We start from the raw sequence: 22,190 nt of genomic DNA, 5'->3' as shown, positions 1-22,190 counted from the left end.
CTGAGCGAACCCGAGGTCCCCACGTATAAAACTAAAAACCACCAAACAACAAGTGTAAACTGTTCCAGAGAGGGGTGGAGGAGCCGTCGACAATTTTCAACTTACAAGATGAAGAAAACCAAAAAATAACCCATTTATTCTGCTGACTCATTTGGGAATCATCTGATGGCGAAGACAGTTTACAAAACAGAGCTTTCCTCAGTCTCACCGCGCACATCAGGGGACTACACGACGGTAGAACATTAAGGTAGAGTATTAGTCAAAAACTCAATACCCTGTCACCATATTTAAGAAGGGTCATGAGGGGATTACTGCATTTCTTGAATTTTTTAGGGCATTTATGTCAGAAGTACAGTAATTGGTCGAGTACATACTGACTGTTGTGTAACAGTGTGGCTTTTTTTGTGTCAGACTATTCTTTTTATGGGCTTTATTGGTGCTAAACTCCAAGCAAAATAGCAGCATGTTCTGCTGTTACTGGAACTCGTGGCTGACTATGACCTGAGGAATTCCAGCATGTGCTCATACACTGGAGATATTTTGGACCTGCCTGGTGAATGCAGTGTATGGCGGGAAGTAAGAGCTGGGATAAAGCCATGATCTGATATTTCAACTGAAACCCAAATTAGGACTCGCAAAACAACCTAATTTTGTTCACGTCTATAGTTTTTCCCTGGTGCAGTCACTCGAACAGCAAGTCCACCTACAGTCCTCAGAACCATGTGCAGTCCTGTAGTTGTTCATGAGCCGTTATGGTAGAAATAAATATATTGCTAAAGCCTTTCATTTTCAGTATCAATGTTAATACTGTACGTCAAATTATCATGCTATTGAAAGTTTAATGTGTCGCCTGATGTGCTAAAGAAATAAAACTCTACTAAAAAATATTCAAACTTTTCCAAATAAAAATAAATGTTTAAGCTTCCACAAACAATTGTTTTACTTATTGGATAATCTGACCATTGTTCCTGACAAATCTATAAACTGTATATCCACACCTTATTCCTCGCCCTCAGGATACCTACCTTATGTGATTAATGGCTGTGGCGTCCGATGATTCCTTTCACTGAACAAGTGTCTGCAAGATTTAGTGGTTTGTGCAAGTGTCTTTACTTACGAAATTTCAAGGAAAACATGATGTGAGAACACAACCAGTCACACCTCAATTGTTAGAATGTGATCACACACAAAAGCTCTGAGGAACAGCACCTGTGGTTTGTTGCTAACTCTAACACAGTGGTGAGCTTGTGATTTCACATTAGATACTGTTGTTTTTGACAAAACCCAAACGTGTTCCCAAGAAGATGAAGAAGAACTCCCAAATATTGACGAATAAAAAGGAGTGCAAATTTTTATTTATTAACTGGAACGAGAAAATGTTTAGCGCTGGCTGATTAAATGCTTCAGCTTGACAAAGACCCAAACATTTTTTGTATTTTGCTGGCTTCTGAGGTAAAATTTAAGGCATGTTGACACACATATCTAATGGCCAACACTGAGGATGACTTTCTGTAAAATGAAGACTGCTTTAAAAAAGGCAGAAAACAGATCAGTTACCTCAGGTCTGTATGTGTCTAGCCTTGTTAAAGTTTCACAAAGAAACAACTACAAATCTCAATTTTCAATTTCATTTCCAGCACTGAAGTTTCATGGTGTTTCAAGGGCAGGGAATATAGTCGTGGTTCTAATTATGAAGCATAAATGAGTTTTGTGTTGGATTCTGTTCTATTTTGGAGAAAATAAAAGGGCATCTTTAAGCTGAGAAGCTCCGACAGTGTTGGGAAATGTTTTCTGTAGAAGTTGGGGCTTAATTACAGAGATGGTGAAAAGGTAAGGATCAAAGCCTCACTGTTCCATCTGTGGCATTCCTCTTTTTGGTCTCTGCCAAGCAGGTCTGCCTCAGCAGGCAGTGTCCTTAAGCTGACCAGAAAGTAGCCGGATTTCCAAGAGTCTGGCTGGCAGGGAGGAGAGGATGAAGAACATTCCTCCCCAGCCCTGTGTTATCACTTCCCCTTCACTAATGGCATAAATCGGGCGGCACAGCGGAAAGCAAGTGCCCCTGTGCCACGTCAAAAAAGCACTGAGAGGAGACAGGGAAGCATTTCAGTTCAGCTATGCACTTCTTCAGTGGTAAATATTTCATCGGTGGAGCTGGTCTCATCCGCTCTTTGCCTCTCTTCTCTCTCATGTGAGGTTGTCTTTATGCCAGGTCACTGAGTGCTTTCCACGGAGGAACAGAGCAACGGAAAAGAAAAACAACCTCTCCATGGTGGTGCCTAAATTCTGAGCTCATGTGCAAGTGAGCCAGTTAATCATCCGCTTGAAGTAAAGTCGCGTGTAACAATGTCAAGTCACGTCTGATCAATGTTAAGTGTCATGCTGGAACACCCCTGTCATGTTAGATGAATGAGGATGAGACACGGTCGAGGAGGTCTGAACCACACACAGGGTTTCTACTACTTCTTTTATTAAGCTGAATATTGTCGTTGTGTTAGAAATAAAGAGATTTCAAAGATGAGAAAAAGGTCAAACCGAACCAGGTTTATGACTTGTTGGTTCCTCTCAACCATGAAAACCATGTAGAGTCTATAGCTGGTCTAGCGGCTCCGTTGGACTGGACGGTGGTCAGCATGCTAACGTAATAGAACCTGATGTTTAGCATGTTATGTTTGCCATGTTCATCATCTGACCTTGGTATGTTTACATGTTAGAATTTGCTAATAAGCACTTAACGCTGAGTACAGGTGAGGAGGGTGGAAATGTGATATGTGAATGTGACATTATGGAAGCACATTGGTGATGGAGGTAGATTAACTGGCATTTGTGCAAAAATCTAAGTCAACTAGCATGGCACTCATTAGAGTGCGTAACTCCGCCAAGGCCCAACAGTCAAAGGGACAAAAAAAATCCCGGATCCGTCCCCTTTATACGGCCAAAAGCAAAAAGTCGATAGGGTCTGTTCTGGGGCGAGACCCACCCTTTATCCAAGATTCGAGGAAATCTGTTTTGCAGTTTTCTTGTAATCTTGCTGACAAACCAGCCAACCAACCAACAAACAACCTCGGCGGGGGTCATTAAAGTAGGTGAAGTGTACACCTCTTACTTATTTATCACTGTTTTTGAAATATGTTCACTCCCCAAAACGACCTAATTGTTGGCATCAGAACAGCAATTCAGAATAAAATAATAAGAACCAAACCACCGCCCAGCCTCACACTCATATGCGCGCGCGCACACACACACACACACACACACCTTATACAGGCGCTTACCACACAGATCATGGATGACGTCCAGGGATGAGGACCAGGAGTAGCGCTCTATTCCCATTTGGTTGAGAGAGGGCGGCAGTGCCTCCAGCTCATATGCTCCACGCTTCTTCCAGTACGTGAACATTATGACTAATGACTAATCAGCTAATGCTAATTAGAATGAAACTCATCTCACGGCGTCTCTTGTAACCAATATGTCTAAGCAGCCCCTGACCCACCCAAAAAACAATGACCTGAACTTCTGCAGACAATCAACAACTCAACCTTCTCATCAGCCATCTTTTTAATTCAAACCATGCCAGCCCAACTCAACTCTAGACTCTGCCAACTACCGGCACCTGCACAATTACCTCATCCAGCTAAACCTCAAAACACTTTACTTTGAACCTTCTGTCCAAGTCTGATTCTGCTTCGAGGCTGGTCCAAGAGAGCAAACACACTTTCCTCAAGTACAATCCATTATGCCTCCAGGCAGGGGGCCATATTATTGATTCTAAATCTGGAATAAGCTCTACCTCTGCCATCCAGGTTTTTTGAATTAGTAACAGGTAATATCATTGAAAACACGTCGCTCCACGAAGCAAAAGACTAGCACATTTCTCTCAACCTTAATTTCAATGCCTCTTTCAGTTAAATCAGTAGATTTTCTCCACTAATCATCCACTAAAAGCCACCCACCAAGTGCTGCTGACAAGCACCAAATGCTGCCCTCCTCTAATCCATTTAACAGAGCTATTCCTGACTAAATTACAGACGCCCAGCAGCTAAAAAGATGTTGCAAACTTATCTCCAGCAGCAAGTTAAATGTCCTGTGCAGTTGCCTTCCTTCAGCCCCGACTTCATCCATGGCAAAGTTTTTCAAACTGTACAAAAGTTGTGTGTGAGGCAAGCTGCTCATGTTAAAGCCCTGTGTAGGATCTCCTGGCGATAGGGGGGCTTTCTGCCCACTCCATCAGACAAGTGTTGTATTCATGCAGAGGTGCGTTGCATGCTGGGACAGGCAATCTGGGCCAATGGCTTTTGGGCCGGGTGACACAAAGATCTCTTTTAAACCTCCTCCCACATCCAGAGTGGACTCGCTTTATGTTTTGCGCAAATTGTAAAAGGCTGACATTTTTCTGCATTAATCAGTGCCCGCGCCCTTTATGTCTCCTCAAAGATTTATTCCTTTTTATGAATGCACCAGCTCTGTGGTGACTGAGCTCAGTTATTTCTGTGGAGGTACAATGCACACATTGGCCTCTTGGAGATGAAAAAATGACCGAGAGGGGTTTGATTAGAGGATGCTTGTCCGAGACAATGCGCTCCACTTCTGTTAATATCGTTGAGAAACAGCTCAAGGGTTAAAACAACACGGAGTTAGATATCTCAACTCAAGGCATAATATTTTCCCCAGTGTCGCTTAAAGGCTGATGCACTGCTATTATGCATCTAAAATGGGAGAAGAAATACTGTGAGAATGTGCTGCACCGGCCGGGGGAAGGGAGGGACGTTGTCACACACAACGACCCACATGTCCAATTTTGGGATAAGAAATTAGAGGGTAGGATGGGAGCCGGTTTGCTGCTCAGCTCTGGGCTTTGCAGACATATGGTAATAATCTGAAGCAGCTTTGAGCACGCGGCTTCCCTTTTAATGAAGAGAGCAGTCGTGCAGCATGAGAACTGGCCTACAAATACGAGGGCCAATTTCCACCTACTGCAGAAACAAAGAGCAAAGCAGAGGAGGTATTAGACAGCCTTGCTCTCATCAGCATCTGTCAGATCACCTTTTAATAAAAAAAAGGTGCTTTTTTTAGACGCCGTAAGGCCAGAAAGTACCTGCCTCCACTTTGGCACTCGAACTGACATTCAAAGGTATTTTGATCTGACCTCACACAGAAAATATTTTGGTTATGAAACAAAATCGTATTACATTAATTTAGGAATGGACTGAATGATAACACCGACACGTATTTTTTCCACAGCGAGAGGCTCTGGCAGCTGTGTGCTGGCACACATGATCTAGATCCAGTCATCCGATTAAGCTAAAGTCTGACCACGACAAGGATGTAGGTGAATCTAGTCTGTCAAGTTAGAACGTTTAGAACTCCAGCAATTTAGTTTTCTCAATTTGGGATACTCATGAAAGACAATTACACTCCCTTCACACTGGACAAAAATAACACTTGCATCTGGCTTTTGTCCTTAATGAGAAAGGGTACAATCTTCATTCATTCAAGGGGTGAAATGACTCAATAGTTGTGTGTTTGTCGGCTCACCAGGGTGGACACACTAATTGTTCCCCCTTTTGCGGCAAGATGCTATGACGTGTATTTACTGACACCAGCTTGTTAATGCTTTTCCCTCTGTTTCTGTTCAAGCAGCTCTTAAACGTGGTACAGTTGAAGTCTAGTTTGAAACAGAGCCTGAAGTAAATGATAGAAGCACTACATTGCTGGAGGCCAACACGTCAGTACCTGATCCTTGCCAGCTGCCTGAATGGTGCTGCACATGTGCAACTATGAACACAGATGAGAAAGAAGTGAGGTGCCTTATGTCTTAACTTATTTCATCCTCAGCTCCAGACGGTGTGTCTCAATTTGAATATTATTGATCAGGACATTTTTAAAGCAGGTTTTTAAAAAATCTGGTTTACCCACTAATTCTGGTGTAAAAAACGCTGGTTCCTACATTTCATGATGCAACTCAATCTTTTAATTAGGCTCGTCCCACCTCCTAAACGCCCTCATCGCTCAAACCCCTCACTGCCAGTTTTTATAATGGATGTAACTAGCGGTTCGGTGTGTTGTTAGCATAATTATTTTAGTGAAAAACCTTTGATGTCGCCTGCCTGCACATTAAAAGAACAGTCCGACAAAAGCACACGTTTAATTTTCAAACCATCACTCATTTGTTGCCCTTACACAAAGCAAGGCCAGGTGTTTCCCTCTGCTTCCAGTCTTTATGCTAAGCTAAGCTAATAACTCTAACTGCAGCTTCATATTTAAGGGACACACGTGACAGAGGTATCTATGTTCTCATCTAACTCTTGGCAAGGTATGAGGGTGCATAAGTATTTCTAAAAAAGCCAATATGTCATATGTTTGCCATTAAATATGACTAAAACATCTGAGTTCTTTGTTACAAACATATTTAATTCATTCTGAGGCTCATTAACAAAGGACCAATGTCGACTCAACTTCCTCCCATTTGTTTTAGTGTGAGCCAGAAACGGCACGCAAAACCTCTTCGTGTGCTGAGCATGAATGAACTAACTTCTCAGTAGAATCACACTCTCTAAAGTATTAATGGTGTGTTGAGAAATGAGTGTGTGAGTGGGTGTATGACAAGACTGTAAATGAGCCTTTTGGAGTGTGTGTGCGCTGCAGGGAGGAAAAAAAAAATGTGTGTGCGGCAGAGTGTTGACAGAGGGAGTGCAGTTGAAGGCTTGTGCGTGCCCATATGGAGGAGGTTTTGGGTTATATTTAGTAAGGTGGCCCATCAAACGGGCTGAGGTTAACCCTTCACCGGCAAACTTAAGAGTGGGAGAAGTTCAAGACTTCTCGGTGTGAATCCGAGAAGAGGAAAAGATCCAAAGATTTAGATCTGTTTAACACACGTTTAAACTTCTTCTAGCCTGAATGTTTATACCTCTATCTCATTATTGATAATCGATACTGATTATCAATAACGAAGAAGACAGATATCTGATATTTGGATATACATTTACAACAAAAATTTAAATCTTACCATCAAAATTTAGAATAACCAACAATGTAATAAAATAAACTCAAGTGAAATACTTGGAATTGGAATTTTACAGAACTTTATTTGAATATTTACATTTTCTATTATTTTATACATCTATCATGTCAACCAATTTGATGCCTTTAGTTACTAGTTACTTGGCCAATTTAGATTATTCAGTGTTTAACGGTTATTACTCATGAAATGTGAGTAATCAGATAGTGTTGTGGGCGGGACATTAGGTGAAACCACAGACGAAGGAAGACTGTTGCATCAGAGCCAAAATAGCACATTTTAAAATAACCAAAAAACCCACCGGCAGCGATAATGCTCAATATCTGCCCCAATAATCTGTCTATCTCTAATAGCTGCAGCCTGTGCCTGCTCACTTACTCATCTGTATAACCCACATCTTTGCCAAATATTTGCTTGGTCAAGTGAGTAGATTTTTTTTTTTCGGTCACATTTTTGACCATATGATGGCGGTAAAAACTTACTGGATCCCCTCAGTTTATCCTGAGGGGATCCAGTAAGTTTATAATATCTGAAGCCAAATGTGTTGTCAATTCATTAATAGCCATTGAGCCACATCAATCAAGTTTTCATGAAGCTAAATCCAAGAAGGGATAGGGTACCTAGATTTAAAATACAACTTCAAAAACCCTAAACAGATTTTAACATAATATCAACTGATGTATTCCAATATACCCTAACCACGCTGCTGAAAGAAGAGCATGTGCACGACCATCTATGAATTACTACGAGCTGTCATGTAATTTAACTGTCCATCCTTAAACCAGCAGTTCACATAGGACAAACAGCCACTCTTCAAAACTTGTTGATATGAATAATCCCATAATTGAAACAATCTGGTTAAAATTGTAGTGGGGGCCGCCGTTGAGAAGCCAATAACAGAGTCGACAGGAATCAAAAACACTTATTCCCAAAAAGTACAGTTATTGTCATGTGGAAGGCAGCAATACACATAAACAGTCATTTAGCAAGGGTGGAGGTTAAAAATGTGGAAGGACACGTTCGGAGATAAACATTTGCTGTTACGTTTCTTAAGGAGGTGTGTGTGTGTGTGTGTGTGTGTTTTGTGTGTGTGACCTTAACGTAGCCCCTCTAATTATCTGCTGCACAGTATGAAAAGGAGCAGCTCACCGTTGGTCTATTCTCATCACGGAGCCCGAAGGGTGACAGACATCGTGGGGTTTTGTCGATCATATCAAAATGTAAAGACAAACACTGAACGATGAACAAACACACAAGCCGGCGTTAGATTAAAAAGATTCTGCACACAAATTAAATGAGAAGGCAAACAGAGCCAGACAGATTGTTTTTCTGTCTGATGATGCCAAACAGCGGATGGGACGAGGACAGAGGAGAAGAACCCTCAGGGTTATGAAAACAGCGCATCATCTGAAATCTGAACCGAGAAACACGTCTTCTGTAGTGAAGTGATGTCCCACAAAAATGAGAATATCAGCTATACAATGCGCTGAGAATGGGGGGTAATAAGAGCCGGAGAGTTAAGAGCAGCAGAACAGTCTCAGCTTCTGCTAACGATCCGTCAGTGTTCTGGAAGAGAAAGAAAGAACGATGGAGGCCTCGAGCTATAAGCACGTTCATGACTTCATTGGTGACTGAAAACAACAACACTGATACTCGACTGATGTGTAGAAGACCAAAACACCTGTTGTACCTGAGTATTGTGGTGTTCACGTGCGCTCAGCAAGCCTCAAGGAATAGTTCCAGATTGAGCGAGTACTTTGCTTTGTTGCTGAGGGTCGTATGATTGTTGCTGATACCTTTCTTATCTAGATCTAGGTGTTTAGCATAGCATTAACACTGGCTGCAACTAGCTTGGGTCTGTTCAAAGCTCAAAAATATGAATGAATCATCTGATTGTTAATATGTACATAAAACATTGTGGTTTTATGGGACATCCTATCCTTTTATTCTTTAGACTTAAAAACGCTTCAGAAAATTAACTGAAAAAAACTTAAAACTGGCCAGCTCTGGAGGAAGAGCCAGACCTTTCTGGGGGAATAAACACCCAGAGTCACACTGGATTCTTCTCCGGAGCCATTTACTGACAGGAGTGGAGCTTATATTTGAGATAATGTAAGCACGCAACTCAACAAATAAACAGATAGAGAGAGGTCTGCTTCCATTCTTCCATATCATATCTTTAAGTTGAACTGTTGGTTGAAAAAAATTCTATGACGTCTGAGCTTATAAAAAGTGTTTTTGCGTGTTATATGACCTATAGGTTATCCCTGCTGTAGTGAAGCTCATGTACAGGAAGCACAGTACAGAATGTATATGATGCAGGGAAGGAAATGAATTTTCTGTCCGATACCAGGAAGAGGATCAGAGAGCCACTGCATCAGTGCTCAGTTTGTTTTCCGTCGTAATTTGTAACACATATCTCATTCAACCAGAGAGAAAACAAGCTGCATTTCGATGGCTGACCAGTATTTACTGTGGTACATGGGAAGGCAAACTTCCAGTCTCCAAGTCATTTTTAAAACCAAGACTACAATCAAAAATCACTACTAGCCATGAAACAGTTACAGCCTGGTCTGTTAGCAACAACACATGCAGTGCATATCCTCCATGAAACAAGTAATGTGTGCAAATGTAAAGATAACTTGCAACATTGCACATGAAGCTGGATACAACAGAGAAAAGACATGAAACAGAGCAAACTGTGACCCGGAGCACCATCAGGAAAAGGCAGAAGTGCAAAGAGTGGAAAAGAGAAAGGAAATTACTGCCGGGAAAAAAACATAACAATGGAAAGAGAGTCTGAAGAAGGAAGTTTGAACTGTAACAAGCCACGAGCCAGGCAGAATTCACTGACACACACACACACCCAGTTTATACCAGTCTACTCAGGATCAAGCCGTGCAGCAGGAAGACTAAACACTCCAAACGTTCCCTCTGACATCTGCAGCTTTGTCGCCTTAAAACACCCAGAATCCTGCCAAGAGAACCACCTCACCACAAGGTCCATTTAGTGGCTGTTCTGGAGCACTCGGTTGTATCACATGACCTCCAGGGGCATGATGGGAGTGTGCCCAGCTGTCGGCTAATTGGAGATGTTCAGATTTCCATTTTTTCAGCACCTTCTGAGGAAACTCCATCAGCTAATGAAGGTCATGTGGTGGAACTTTAGCACCACAGCGCACATTTAATGGACCTGGTGCCGACAACATTTTCTCAAGCACCGAAACAAAATGAGCCTCATCTTCATGAACCAGAACTCCTTCTACAGCTCCAACCAAACTCAATCTTCTGATTAAGATCTCGTGGTTCGATATAGAGCTCCTAAAAAGGGCCACATTCATAATGAAGCCTTTCTACAAACGACTTCCTTTATGACAGTTGACACTTTAACATCCTGACGGATCATCAAAGAGTGTCAGCTGAGATTTTTCGTCCCCTTGTTTTTGTTTTTTTTCAGTGGTGGACAGAGACCAGACAAGACATCTGGTCCCAGATTAGACCCGTGTGTTTAAGACTGGCTTAAGACTCTGGTGGCCTGGAACACTGAAGGGTACCAGACTCAACCAATTAAGGCTGCTAAACTTTAACTCCGTGCTTACAGTATGAACCCATGACCTGCCAAGCACTGCTGCATACATCACACATATGAGGCCTCTACGAGAGAGAAAGACAGCTAAAACTACAGACAACTAGACACTAAAATGTCCTCTATTTATGCTGATAAGCATGATAAGCGTAAATGGAACCTTTTTGTAGCCGATTTCTTTGGTCAAGCTAAGGTGGGAAAAGGCGGATTATCATGTTTTTTATGTCGAGCTGCAAAATAACCTATAATTTATTCACATTTAATGTTCAACCACTGAAACAGCACATCTGGTGTCCTGAGGGGCTGGACACTCGCATGGCGTGGAAATAAAATAAACCAATCAATCAGTCAATCAGTCCAGTAAATGATTAGTGGATGGACAGAATATTACATGGACAGTTTTGAGAGTTAAGAAGCCAAACTGAGCAGGATTCACTCGTTAAATCTTGTTAAATGTGACTATTTGTTCGTTATTCTTCTTCCTGTTTTTATCAACTCATTCTCGGACTCTGGGCATTTTTCACACTGCAGATTAATAACTTAATTTTTAGCTACAGCCCTTAAATGCTAACATTTTCACTTTGATCTGACTGATGTGCTGGGAAAGAGAGAGGGAGCAGAGATAGCACACAATAAATAGTGCCGGTTGGAGATTTACAGGACATAATATCTATCATCTGAGTTTACACTGAGTTGTCAGAGGAGCCCTTCATCATGGAGGAGAAGCTCAGATCGGAGTGTACTGTCCTCCTTCTCCGGCCTCCAGCTGGGATAATCACTCAGCTCATTTATCCAAATCCAGCCATTAACTTTGATGACAGAGAGAGAGAAAAAAAGCATGAAACAAAGATCTGCTTGCTGGAGGATCAAAGTCACAGAGGGAGAGCTCCTCTGGTCTCCTTCCTATCTGACTCCTCAGTGCACACAATGACTAACACACAAGGTGATTTAAGATGCTGACTTCTCCAACAGCTGCTGATATGATACAAGGCAACGAGTCTGGAAAAAAGAGGGGGCTGATCAGTAGCCTGGACTTCATTAATTTTTACTTACTGAGTCGTAATCTGAGACCAAGCCAGCTCCTCGGTGGCGATTTGTGCAGAACTGAATTCATGGTCCACTTGTTCGGCACCATCTATGCATGCAGTCCCTCTCCTCTGGAAGAGTCCCCCTCCACCCCTCTCCTCTCCTCTCCCTCGCACACCAACACCAGCTCCCTTCGCAGTGGTCTTGTCGGTGGTGGGCAGGTTTTTTTCACGGCTGATCAACCCGGCGATGTTTAATTAGCAGTCTTCCTCTATGGCATCCTCTCCGTCGCCCCCTTCCTCTTCCAATAACACGTTCAGTCGTGTAGGATCTGCTCGGTGGCGAGCACAAAGCTGCGGCTCACATCCCGGTGGACGCACGGAGGACAAGAGTGCCCAAAAATCATCCCCCCCTTTCTCTCTTCTTCTGCTTCCACACGACGGAGGAAAAAAAAAAAGTTACCCGCCGAGCTGCAGCTGCAAGTTGGACGCCGTGCTAAAAGCTGTAAATAACCTGTTGCTTGCTGCACAACATGCGAGGAAAGCGAAAAAAGCTCCCTCTCGACGTCCAGAGGAGGGGGAGAAAAAAAAACACCCCGTCTGGTGACTGTGAAGCTCGGTCGGTTTTACGCGGAGGAGCAACACTTCTCTCCGGCCTTTAAATCAGCAGATCCGTGAATGGAGCTCCGCGTCTATCAACTTCACAACAGCCGAAGTTGTACGTGTATTGTCGGCTGCTTCGTCTCGCCGCCCCTCTCTCTCTCTCTCTCTGTGACCAACCATCGGCTCTGCTCCATTCATTCAGACAACCTGGATCCACAAAGACTGAGTGCGGTTTGGTGTCTCTCAAGTGGCGCAGTGTTTCAGCTAGAGGCGCCAGAGACACAGGCAGCACATCAGCTCAGCAGCACAGGAACCTGAACGCACCTCTGAGCCAGAGGTGCGTTCAGGTTCCGGCTCATTCAGTCCAGAGAGCGCTCAGGTGTCCGTACCGAGCGAGTCACAATGTGGTAGCTGAAACACACAAATAAAATAACATCCACCTTTCGTCATTACACCTTAAATGATTGGAGATACATCTAGAAATATGTGCAGTTTCTCAGAAACATCACAATTGTTGGCTGAAGTGACGAACGCTGCAAAAGATGCGATGCCGTTGCGAGCAGATTTTAGCTAGTGTGAGCTAATGCTAGCGCTAAAACATTTTCGAGTCCTTTAACATTCAGGTGTCTGTCCCGTTAGATATCACAAACAAGCCACAATGTATCAGCGAAGGGAAACTGAACTTAATCTTCACAGTCTCTCGGTAAATTATTGAATTAACCGACAAGGGTTTTTGATTTTTCGCTAGCAGATTTTAGCTAGTTTGGGCTAATACGAGCGCTAGAACTTTGAGTCGGTTAGACGTTCAGGCGTCTTTCCTGTCAGTTGTACCAAGCAAGTTATAGCATGATAGCTAAATAAAGTCAAAATTAGTGAATAGATTAACAAAAAACACTTACCTTTCTTCATTTCATCTTAAAGAAGGGGAAATTCAACTAAGTCTTCGCAGTTTCTCATTATTAACGGTTAACGTTACTGACAAAGATTGTTGCTAGCAGAGTTAATGCTAGCACTAAAACTTTGTGGGTCGGTTAAACAGCCGGTTTTTTTTCCCCCCGTCGGATATCCCAAGCAAGTTACAATGTATTAGCTGAAACAAATGATTTGAAACACCAACCTGTCTTCATTCCTCCTTTTAAATTAAGGGAGATGAAACTAGAAATATTTGCAGTTTTAGCAACTGTGAGCTAATGCTAGCACAACATTTTTGAGTAAGTCAAACATTTATTTGCTGCTGGTTGTGAGTGAGTTATGTGTGTTAGCTAAAAAATCAAAATGAATGAAAACATTAATGAAGAAAAACCTTATTTTCTTCATTCCACCTTTAGCAAAAGGGAATTTAACTAAATATTAGTGGTTTCTCAATATTAACTGACAATGGTTGATTTTTAAAAAAAAAAAAATTCTTTGCTAGTACTAAAACCCTCAGAGTCCGTTAAAACATTTTCTAGGTCACTTATTAGTCTTAAGAAAATCGAAAACCATTAAAAAAAAGTTGGACAAAGTTGCAAAAATTCAGCATATTTAAAAGTTAAGTTATTGTTAAGCTACATGGAAATATAGGAGCTGGTTAGCCATAGCATAATTCACACCAGTACAGTATTTTTAAAAAAATGTTATTTATTCTACCTTTGAATTGTCTGGGCGTTTAGTAACATTGCAGAAAACAAATGGGACACCAAAAGGTTTCGATTTATGCATCAGTATTTGCATTTTTTAACGGAAATGTTAGCAGTTAGCTAGGCTTAAGTTTCACTTTACAGGAGAAAAGGACTTAAGCATGAAGAATAAAAGAGTTTGACAAATGTAACTGTGCACTGTAAACATTAACACACCGAATACAATGCAGTGTCATTATATTAAAACTTGATATACTCTTGGGTACCATTATACTTTAGATTTCTCAGTCAAAAACAGATCTAATGACATGTCCCTTGCCTTTGGAAATTAATATTTACTACCTGATGAACACACACCACTGGTGTTCAATATCAACTGACTTAATAAATAATGTATTGCCTAATCTGAGAGAGGGGCCCAAAGTCAGCCAAACAAAAGTAGTTTTGTGTGGTTTCAAAAGTCAAGCCATACTGTGACACCGCCTGCTAAATCTCTCTGAATCTCCCATGTATTTTTGAGCTGTAGCTAACAGGAGGGGGGATTTAAGCGGTTATAATGGCACACTGCCTCTGTATTGTTACTTTACTCAGCACAATTGTCTTTGCAGGCAACAGATGCACCGTTTGTTTGGGAGCCACGGCGTCACAAAAAGTTTGGCACAGATGGAGGGTTGAAGTGGAGGCACACAAACAAGATCTCTGCAGAACTTTGTCTGATGTGTCCATAACACATTTTCTTGACAATGTTAAGGAAAAACTGCAGATCTGCATAATTGAGAGGCAACAATCCAGGGACTGTTTATTTGTAGTGATGTTTCTGAGCCGTCTGAGGGCTAACAGGTTCTTAGCTGTGTTTGATGTGCATACAAGCGTCCTCTTTCCACTTTCAAATCAGGCAACAGGTACGTTTAACATACTCTAAGCCTTCATTTGAAGTTTGCAAATAAATGGCAGCTGCATCAAATAAATCCAAAGGGTGAAAAACTCTCATTTAAAAAGTCTGATTTGTGCTCCCTCGTTATAAAATAAACAGCCGTTTTAATTTGTTTTCTGCGAAGAAACGCATCTCGTGAAGTGTGCTGTTATTTCCAATCATTAGGGTTCATGTTGACCGTGTCTCCTGGCGTCTCTACAGAGAGATCACTCTTTGGGGTTTGCATGAGGTCTATGGGAAAACATCTGACCTGACAAAGCCAAAACAATGACTCTGCCAAAATGTAGCCGTGTTGTGTTTGTCTGCTCCCACACCCTCAATAAAGAGGCGGGGAGCAGCGAACAAAGAGCAGCGAGGGGGCAGAGAGGGGATGTTAAAACAGCCCACTTAACAAATTAGCAATTCTTCGCTGCGTGAGTGGATGTTTACGGCCGAGTCACGCTTCAATTCCTCCACTCAGATAATTTGAAGGGTCAGTTGCAAATTGTCAGGCGAGGCTGGTCATTTTCTTAAATTAAGTCTCGATTTTCGAGGCATAATGAAACATTAGGAGTTATTCAGTATTACAGGCCAGCGTCTGGACGGCTTTTATTGCAGGCTTCCTGCCCTCCAGACTTTCTGTTAGGTGAACATCTGCTATTGTTCAGCGCAAGATCCCAACGTACATACACTGCCCCCTGGAGGTTTCAAAAAAGTAGCACTAACAAGCAAAACGGTGTTCAAATTTTTTTTTTTTCTTTTATATTCAACAAAAGGCCTACATAAGAAATCGTAAACAGGCGGCATTTACAAAACATCTCCAATGACCTACAAGTGCAGGAAATACTACTGCGTCCCTTTAACATGATACCAAATGTACAACAGTTAAAGCAGAGAGAGTCGGCAATAAAAATAGCTATTTCAGTAAAACATAATACTGAGAGAATGGGCTTCTTTCTTTAGTAAGTCCATCAGGTTTTACAGAGAGTGTCATGAGAAAGATCCGTCCTGTTCTGTCCTTCACGTGATTGTTGGATGCAAGCATTAAAAAAAAAAAAAAACCCTGATCCCTTGGCAGTGGCCATTTTCTCCAATGATACAACTGTCACAAATAAACTCTGGTCTGAATCGGTTACCACACCGAGCACTGTGAAATACTGATTTAAATGGCTGAGGCTTGACTGAAATCTACACGGATGTATAAATATGCGACTTTGAAAAGAAACAAACACGGGTCTAAAATGCACTTGAAAGCAAGAAAAAGCACAAAATCTGAGCTACTGTTTTTCTTTAATATCTGGCAGCTTTTTTTTTCTCACTTGCAGCTTTTTGGATTTTCACCTACGATGTAGAGACACCAAACAAGAGCATAAACTACAAATAGTGATATTATTGTCCATGTGACAGAAAAAAATGAAAAAACTCCTTTGTAGCGGCTTCAACATGTACATACAGTAGGAGGCTGTGAGACGTGAAGGGAACACCCAGAGCTTTCGGAGAGGAAGTCCAGTAACAGGAAGGCAGCCGTCTCCTCCTGCAGAGTCTGTGATACCGGCAGCTCCACCAGACTGAAATTTGACTTTTTTTCTTTTTTTTTTTTTAAAAAGCTCGAGCCTAGTTCTGGACATTCAAAAGGCCATCACTGGTCACTTGGTTTGGCTTCAGACACCAGTCAAAAAAAAGTAAAGGGCAATAAAACGACGGCGTGTTGAAAATGTCTTTACATCCCTATCTGGCTGGGTCTCTGGAGGCCCTTGAAGACTCGCAGCTTTCCTGCGCCGTTGAGATCAAAACTGTAGTCTGTAGTGACGTAGGGCCTCTCTCCTTCAAAGCCATGCTGAAACACAGACAAAGGCAACGTAAATCAAGGTAAAAAAAGATACCATTTGGACAAATGTTTTCAGTGTATTATGTATCAGACAACCATGCTATCTTCTGACCTGTGTTGTGAGGATGCAGGAAGGCAGCGATATCGCCCCCAAGAGGAGACAGTTGACCTTACGGAGGATGGAGGGATCTACAGGTGTCAGCAGGAAGTACAGCCCTCGCTCCATGTCAATACCTCGAAGCACACCTGGAACACATTTCCATGTACACTTGAATAGTTTTTAATCCCTTTGAGGCTTTATACTCGGCACTGTTTTATCACCTAGATACTACAAGATAAAATGCTATCCATTTTTTTATGACTGACTTTTTGGCAAACAAATAGCATATGTTTCTTCACACAGCCCATATTTCTTTATAAAGCCTTAAGTGTTTGCTTTTTTGGTGTAAGTATAACGCTTCATGAGCATGTGGTACACGGAAGAGAGCAGAGATAACTGACCGTAACCTGTCAGACAAAGAGTTTATTCCTGTAATGACTATTCCTACAACTATTGCAGCGCTGTGTCTTTGGGACCCAAAACAATGAGAAATGAAGTCAAAGTCAACAAAAATATTCAAGCATCAAACTACAAATGAATTTGGCCGTTCATACAACACGCTGGCAGGACACGTACCAAAACCCACACATGGGCAGATGGGTGCCTGTGACAGCAGCACTGGGCCTCCCCTGCTCGTTACTTTCTCTCCCAGGCAGCAGAGTCCCACCAGATTGGCATTGGCAGCGTAAAACATGTGACTGGGCGCGATCTCACAGTGGATCACACCTAAAGCCAGCGCAGTGTGCGGCACCTGCAGGCCAGACGAGGGAGAACAGTTAGGTGTTTAATTAAAACAATAATTCTGTTTAATCTGTGAAATAATGTGAATGGGCTAGCTGACTTTTACTGCTTCTAGCATTTATGCTAATCAGAGTTAACTGCTAACTAAGGATCAGTCAATCATTTGCTTTATTAATCCAAAGTAAAAATAAGTTATGAAGTATTCTGAGTATTGATTAATCGTTAAAGTTCTTTTTAGAGCAAAGATGGCAAACATTTTCTACTTCCAGCCTTTTACATGAAAGGATTTTCTCTGCCATTTATGACTGTAGACAATGTTTACCAAGTCAACAAAGAGTCTTTGGGTTTTGGACAAAATAAGTTATTTTAAGAAGTCACTTGGAAAATTTTGCAGGCCTTTTTCACACATTTATAACAGTTCATAAACTGAGCAGGATCCTGACTCTCATGTACCTGATAAGGGGTGAGGCTGTGCAGAGGTCTAACTGGTCCAGGGTCAGGAGACTGCAGCTGGCTCAGGTAGGCCAGCAGTGACAGCTCTCTGTGCTCATTACTGCGCTGGTGTTTCCTGCAAATGGCAACGTATCTACGTAAGACTACGTCAGAAGGAAAGTGTTTAGCTGTTAATGCCAACACAATCTGATCATTTGATATTTTTAACTTACGCTGTTCCTTGGCGCGCCACTCCTTGAAACTCTGACTGGACGATGAGGTGAGTGTAACTTCTCGGGGGAATGTGGCTCTCTGTGAACTCGTCCAGAGCGGTCTGGGCAGGTGGGTGCGTCTGGAAGCCCTGTGCCGTCCTCAGAAACTCCGGAGTGAGAGATGGACACTGTGTGATGCCACTGTGACCGAGCTGGACGACATGCGAGACCGGGAAGAAGCGGATCATGTCCACCAGCAGCTGAAATCCAAACCCTGCGGACAGCCGAGACACGCACATGTTCAGACACTGTTCACAATTAGTACATTTAAAGTTCCACTGCTGTCAGGGACTGGTGTGAGCTGACCTTTGACCCAGCCCATGGTGTTGATAATGACTGGAGTCTCTCTGCTCTGGGAGCGTCTGCGCCACAAAGACTTCAGGGATTCCAGGTAGCGGTCCAGGTCTGATTCGCATGACGACTGACCGTAGTAAATCATGTGCTCTGGTGCGCACTGATGTGTGAAAGGAGGACCTGAAACATAAGACAACATGAGTCCACTAATCCCATTTTACAATATAGAAATTTAAATAACACATGTGCAAAAAATGGTTCAGAAAATAGTTCAACATTTTGGAAAATGTGCAGTAAATTCAGTGAAGCTGCAGCTAAGAAACAGTCTGGAACAAACCCAGAGAAAAGATTTTTAATGTTTTCTTTCTGATTTTGTTATGACTGAACAAGAGAGGCATGCTGTTTTCAATTTTTCTTGGCAAGAAATGGAATAAACATAATTCCCCAAACGTTCCTCTAACATTTAACACTCAAAGGAAGTGCTGAACCATGTGTTTAAAATCTTAATCGCATTTCAAACAGTTCTGAGTCCTCAACCATAGATGACTACTACCTTAAATAGTTAACCATGGATGCTCACAACCACTGTAAGTTTTATTATTATAAAACGTACCCAGAAGTGGTTCTCTGACAGTCGACAAAGACAGGCAACCAGCAGGAGTGAACTCTGTTTGTCCCAGGTCACCTTCCAAATAATCCACACTTGTTGTGCTACACACACACACACAAATATACACATTATAAATTTATATACTCAAATATCAAACAAACTCCTAAATATGAAGATATAAATAATTGTTTGATATAACAAATAAGTATGTACAGAGGAGAACTCACTGATTTAGTAAGGTGTTGATGAGGACGCGGACAAACGTCGACTTGCCCACATTCCTGGTGCCACATACGAGGATAACTGCACAACCGTCCATGTCTCCTGCGAACGAAAGACAATTGTCAAGTCATTTTCCATCAGATGTGAGTATTTGTACATCCAGATCTTGAAGACATTACACTGCTGTCTCAATCGTTCTGTTAACGTATAAGTTTCTTAATATTTAGACATAGGTGTCTGTTACTTTAATGTTTGTTTGGTTTTATGGTTTGGTTTGGTGCGGCTGTTTTAACGCCTGGGAATGAAGATGAGGTAAGAAAGTTTAATTATATGAATAAAGAAGAGGGTTTTTATTTTTCCCTCTACATCAAATGATGGACTTTTTTCATTCATTTCGCCTCCTGGGTATTAATTAATGACAATCTAGAGTGCAAGGGACCTTCGCTTCCGAAAGGAGTGTCCCTTGCGCTGAATTTTCTAATAATGTTTTTCATCAATTTAATTTTTCAGGAGCCATTCTGTGCCTTTATTAGGGAGTGAGAAGACTGATAAGATATAAAAGTGATGAGAGATTTAACAAAGGTCCCCTTTTGGACTTAACATACATGGTCATTGTTTTAACTATTAAACTATGTGGACCCAGTTAATTTCTTCTCATTTCAGAATATTACATACTCAATTTGGCTATCACATATGTAACGAAGTGCTCGTGTAGGAAGAACTGACCTCTGCAGGCGCTGACCACCGTGTTGAGAGCATCTCTGCAGCTCTGTGAGATATTCAGCCCCTCGACGGTTCTGACCAGGGGGATCATACCCAAACCGTTGAGTGGAGTGTCGAGAACAGCTGACATGAGTTCAGTCTACAGAACAAAACAAGGTGGAAAAACCTTCTGTTAGACATGTGTAAGACTGACCTTCCCAAAATTAACAATCCTCTCCTGAATGCAGTTCTAAGACAAATTCAGTGGAGTTTAATTTCTTGTGATTAGGAGAATATCGAGCTTAATGTAGAAATATCAGTCAACCTACCATTGGGGGGCTGAATAATTCACTGAGATCAGTGAAACTTCCTAGAAATCGTGTCAGAGGCGTCTCCATGGGCTCCAGGAGGATGACGGCCGAGTTTGACATGATCCTTTTTAGCAAGTTCTTTCGTGCCGCTGCAAAATGCACAATCCAATCATAAAAATACAGTCCATACAATAACACAAAAGGACATTATACGAATGTTACATCATTCTCTTATAAACATTGCAGGCTCATGTGTTTACCTGCTGGCAGATACTTCTGTAGGATGATTGAAGCCTCGTTTCTGCCGTCTCTGGAGCGAACGGGGCTTTCCAGTGCTCTAATGGTCAGCGGACAATGTGAGGCTGGGGAGAAGAGAGGATACGACTCCTGGCCTTCTTCAATGGTGAACCCCATCACTTCTACCCGACCGTACAGACAGGTCAAAAAGCACTTCCCGCGGAAACACAGGGTCTGCCGGAGAGTCATGTAAAGCTCAGTCACAGAAATTACATAGTTATACGTCTCAAATGTTGCCAGATCTGTGCCTAAATATCTTAAAAGTCTACCTGATCCTTCTGCATGACAAGCACTGCATGGTTTTGTCGATCGTCCCTCGCTGCACAGTAATGGAGGGCCTCTCCCTCCAGTCTACCTGGCTTTACATCTTCCACGACACCTGAGGTCTCCACGCCGTTCCCATAGGCGGACTGGGAATACTCCTTCCAGTCCTGCGAGTCATTTGACTCATTGTCCATCGCAAATGCAGCACTCCCATTAGCCTGTGTGTGGGATTTATTTAATCCAGCCTCAGTAGTTTCTTTTTTCTTGGAGTTGGAGATTGCTTTTGCTCTATTCTTCAGTCTCTTCACGTTGGGTTTCTTCTTCACAGAGGCTTGGTGCTCCTTGATCATCCTGGCCATGACAGGACTGGAGTTGAGCTCTGAGGAGTTGATGGGAGGCCTGGAGCGTTTGCCCCTCACATCCGCCCACTTCAGAGATTTACCCTTAGCCTTAGCCTGTTTGGGTTTGTTCTTCATGGTTGTGTGATCAGTGACTATTCATGTGAATGGTGATGAAATACAAAAGGGGGGAGCCTGCAGGGAGAGATGCAACACAATTAGCATCTGAAGGGGACAGGTGTCAACAAGAAGTTGAAAGAATGTCAACAAATTAACATTCAATAATTCATTCGGCGACCACAATGTTTATTTTCACAACATGTAAGCTATAGCTAGCTTAATTTGCAAGTAAAAGCGATAGCAATTAAAAGCTAGGCTAATCACGAGCTAGCTAACATGTACCGTATATTTTTTATGTGTAAATTTCTCAATATGTGAGACTGAGTAATACTAAATGAATGCATTGTATATAAAATGAGGAACCAGCTGACAAGACAACAAAACAGCGTGAATTTTAAACTTGGCGTGAACTTACCACGGCTAACGTCACTTGTCAAAGCTAAAAGCTAACTGCTAGCTAACGTTGTTGCACTCCGATGTACAAAACTTACCCCCCGCTGCTGAGAGGACAACGCAGAACCGTCGAGGTGACCCTTAATGACTTTCCTAAATGGACAGCATTGATAATTGGCAAAAGATGAATCCAGGAAGCTGGCCGGCTGCTACTACAACACAGCTAGCATGCTAGCTTGGTTACATGTGTGAGGCACAAACAGACGCCGCTTCTCGATGGTCGACTATGATCTTACCCGGAGTTTATAATAATTACGATGTCGTTATTAAACAAAACGTTTACACTTCATCCCTATAATCACAAGGAAGTTAAAAGCAGCTTAAAGTATTATAGTCTAACATAACAGTTTTGTTTGAGGAGGTTTTATTTTCACTGTTGTGCGTGTTGACGTTTAACAACGGACAACAAAAAACCTATCCCGGAGTTCCATCGCGTAACCGACGT

General features: G+C 42.1%; 2 protein-coding genes across 4 annotated transcripts in view; both read right to left on the bottom strand.

Annotated features, from left to right (window-relative positions):
• Positions 1-13,484, bottom strand: part of plekhg5b (pleckstrin homology domain containing, family G (with RhoGef domain) member 5b) — a 72,962-nt gene extending 59,478 nt beyond the window's left edge. Inside the window, exons 1-2 of one of the 3 annotated variants that reach the window (XM_037104639.1) lie at positions 13,347-13,484; positions 11,655-12,640 (exon numbers count right to left, since the gene is read on the bottom strand). In XM_037104639.1, coding sequence (XP_036960534.1) covers positions 11,655-11,736 — 82 coding nt within the window. In that variant the 5' untranslated portion in view covers positions 11,737-12,640; positions 13,347-13,484. Of the gene's footprint in view, positions 1-9,881; positions 9,901-11,654; positions 12,641-13,128 lie in introns of those variants that run through there. The other 2 variants (XM_037104638.1, XM_037104641.1) reach the window with 2 other exon arrangements.
• A 2,012-nt stretch (positions 13,485-15,496) lies between these two features.
• Positions 15,497-22,106, bottom strand: nol9 (nucleolar protein 9). The gene is made up of 13 exons (XM_037104648.1): positions 21,784-22,106; positions 20,840-21,367; positions 20,534-20,744; positions 20,292-20,422; positions 19,987-20,122; positions 19,266-19,362; positions 19,042-19,139; positions 18,441-18,608; positions 18,096-18,348; positions 17,884-17,998; positions 17,266-17,440; positions 16,702-16,835; positions 15,497-16,598 (listed from the first exon to the last, which is right to left on the bottom strand). The coding sequence occupies exons 2-13, from the start codon at positions 21,308-21,310 to the stop codon at positions 16,482-16,484; spliced, it is 2,106 nt and encodes a 701-aa protein (XP_036960543.1). The 5' UTR covers positions 21,311-21,367; positions 21,784-22,106; the 3' UTR covers positions 15,497-16,481.
• Between the last annotated feature and the right edge of the window lie 84 nt (positions 22,107-22,190).

Source organism: Acanthopagrus latus, chromosome 7 (genome assembly GCF_904848185.1).
Source record: "Acanthopagrus latus isolate v.2019 chromosome 7, fAcaLat1.1, whole genome shotgun sequence".
In the NCBI taxonomy this organism is placed as follows: domain Eukaryota; kingdom Metazoa; phylum Chordata; class Actinopteri; order Spariformes; family Sparidae; genus Acanthopagrus; species Acanthopagrus latus.
Note: the sequence above shows the minus strand (reverse complement) of the source record. Positions and strands in the feature narration are given on the sequence as shown.

What these genes read in the sequence shown, in the direction of transcription:
- nol9 (XM_037104648.1), bottom strand. Translation starts at nt 21,310, where the DNA reads ATGAAGAACAAACCCAAACAGGCTAAGGCTAAGGGTAAATCTCTGAAG. An exon ending in GTGGCGCGCCAAGGAACAGC is followed by an intron (nt 17,999 to 18,095) that starts GTAAGTTAAAAA and finishes TGCCATTTGCAG; the next exon opens with GAAACACCAGCGCAGTAATG. An exon ending in CCTGCATCCTCACAACACAG is followed by an intron (nt 16,599 to 16,701) that starts GTCAGAAGATAG and finishes TCTGTGTTTCAG; the next exon opens with CATGGCTTTGAAGGAGAGAG.